This window comes from Triticum dicoccoides, chromosome 6A (genome assembly GCF_002162155.2).
Source record: "Triticum dicoccoides isolate Atlit2015 ecotype Zavitan chromosome 6A, WEW_v2.0, whole genome shotgun sequence".
NCBI classification, from domain to species: Eukaryota; Viridiplantae; Streptophyta; class Magnoliopsida; order Poales; family Poaceae; genus Triticum; species Triticum dicoccoides.
The window spans coordinates 33,725,479-33,728,066 of record NC_041390.1 but is presented as its reverse complement, the minus strand read 5'-3'; the positions used below and the strand labels follow the sequence as shown (position 1 = coordinate 33,728,066).

General features: G+C 46.1%; 1 protein-coding gene across 1 annotated transcript; it reads right to left on the bottom strand.

The window, feature by feature from the left end:
- Window positions 1-253: 253 nt before the first annotated feature.
- Window positions 254-2,326, bottom strand: LOC119315571. Its single transcript, XM_037590139.1, has 2 exons — window positions 1,440-2,326; window positions 254-1,105 (listed from the first exon to the last, which is right to left on the bottom strand). The coding sequence occupies exons 1-2, from the start codon at window positions 2,324-2,326 to the stop codon at window positions 484-486; spliced, it is 1,509 nt and encodes a 502-aa protein (XP_037446036.1). The 3' UTR covers window positions 254-483.
- Between the last annotated feature and the right edge of the window lie 262 nt (window positions 2,327-2,588).

The following is a 2,588-nucleotide window of genomic DNA, read 5'->3' as shown; positions in this document are numbered from 1 at the left end:
ACATATACCATGTTCACCTTCAGTAAGTTGTATGTTGGCAAAAACATGTACCGAATCTAGTTATGATAAACCATTGAGTCGCAGCTCCGAATGGGTAGAACGACACTTTTCTGTTGGGCAACCATACAAGGAAACAAAGTAAACAAAATCATATGAAGCAATAGTACTTAGCCGGCGACTCTTGTTTGCAAATATTTATTATTTGAAATAATACCCACGGAGGGACAAAACGATGGGCACTCTAGACATTATATGACCCATTATTGAAACTTAATATCAACGCATATAGTTTGCTCCTACATAGAATAGTATATAGTACGTAAGAAATGAACCTACACACATAAACCAAGAAGAAGCCACCTAACGGGAAAAAATCACGGACAAGCCAGGGCTCAAACATGAAGACACCGCTTTAAGATTTTTTTTCCGAAAAGGGGATAACCCTGGCTTCTGTATCATGCGATGCACTCATCCATGCCATCTTTAAGATGTGCTCTGCTTATTATGTCCTTCATTAAGATCACCAACCATACATGGACTATACACAAACGACTCATATATTCCGTTTGTATGGTTAACGTAGTAACTTTCTGGGCGTGAGTTGCCAAGATATTGAACCTTTGAGTTTTTCAAATGATAGGCCACTACGCTAAACATTTGATTCAGAAAGACAACTTCCTTGCAAGGATGGAATCCAAGAATATCAAAGAAATTGGGGTATTCATTGGGATCAAATTTAACTGTAAAAAAGTCATCATTGTCAGAATCCCAGTCAAATCTCACTTTCCCCGAAGTTTTAGCACCAACATGAGCAGCCTCGTGATGAGTGTCAGACACATCATGTACCATCCAAGGTGCATCCATTTTGCGCTCAAATTTTCCTAGATGTAGGGCATACTGGGCAAGGTCATGTTCATACTTTAAGATCCACTCCATCCGTTGTTCACTTAATTCACTCAAGATCCAAACCCGTAGTTGGGACTTTTCAATTATTCCAAAGTACACACCTTTCTCTGATCTCCCTAGATACGGTTTTCCAAATATCTTGCCCTCACCATATGATGGTGTTCTAATCACTTGATATATACCGTTTGACAATGAAAGCCTGAAAAAAAAAAACCATTGCAATTAAGATGCACACTACATATAAAGCATTAATTAATTAAAACTCTAGCATCTAGCTGGACGATGCTAATAAATAGGGTAATGCAACGGGTTGTTGTCTAATTTATGTATGTGACACGAGCAAGAAATCAGTGCATTGTTTTCTCACAATGAATATAATCGTAGTGTACGCCCACCCATATTTCTAAATTTCTTTTTGAATGCAGTACCCAACTAATTATTTTACATGCCTTGATAATATTTTAGGACCAGATTGTACTCTCACTAACTAATATAGCTTTTTATGTTAGAAAACAATAGATCAGTGTATATACCTCAAAACAAAGGAACCTCGACAGTGCACATAAAGTGCTCCTTGATAATACACTGCATAGTGTTGGCGTGGCCCCCAAGATAGCTCAGCTCGATCTTTCAGCATGTCTCCAACTGTTCCTGCCGGCTCTCCCTGGCGGACGAAATCCCTCTCTTCCCACTGACCAGTCCTTGATGAATACATGTTTAACCTCCAAATAGTCGGTGGCCATTCCGATTCCATTAAGCGGCTCTTATCATTATCATCGCTGCTTCTTCCTTTGGCTGCTCTGAATGCAAGCTTGTTAGGCGCGCCAGGTATGGCAGGGATCGTCAACAGCTCATAGTGCGGCGACACAGCAGGATCAAATGCAAGGTACACGCCGGCACAAAGATCTTGCCGGGGCGGTACCCTTAAGATCCTCATCAACGCCCATGAAGTCCGTGGCGATTCCAGTTCCATCAAGTGGCGCATGTCATTATCCTCATCCACAGATGACCGGTCTAGCGACGGTGGCTCCCCGGGCACTGCAGGATCAAGCGCAACGGGTGCCTGACGGGGCCAGGGTAGAATTGTCCACCGCCTCGTCGCCGGGTTAAGCACGCAGAGCTCGCCCGGTCCCATGTTGCAGAGGAGGAGGCCGTTGCTGTGGTCCAGGATCGACCACCACCAGCGCCGGTCGTTGTCGTCGGGCAGGAAGTCAAGCATGGGGTCGATCATGGAGTCGGAGGAGGGGCGGGCGAAGAGGTGCGGCCGGCAGTGGTCGATGTAGTTGATGAAGAGGCCGTGCACCTTGTTGGTAGTGAGAAACCGGCGGCATGTATTGTGCGCCGGCCACGACCGGGCCGCGCTCATCGCAGGCAGGCGGCGGAGGACGTGGGCGGCTTTCGTCAACATGGCCATGGCCATGGGTGTGCTGGAGGCGAGCGATGGCTTTGGTGGGCGGCGGCGCGTGGCGGCTGCATGCGCTGTGACCGAAGATGCATCGATCCTGAACGTCAGTCAAATGCGCCGGCTGTGGGCTAGGTTAAGTCAACAGGCCCAGCAAGTGCCGTCTGGTGGGCTGGTGTCGTGCCTTGTGTGCTTCATAAAGTAAAATCAGCTTGCCGAAACCCCCTCCAAAAAAAAGCTTGCCAAAATAAATAAATACAACAGTATAACTATCCACTGT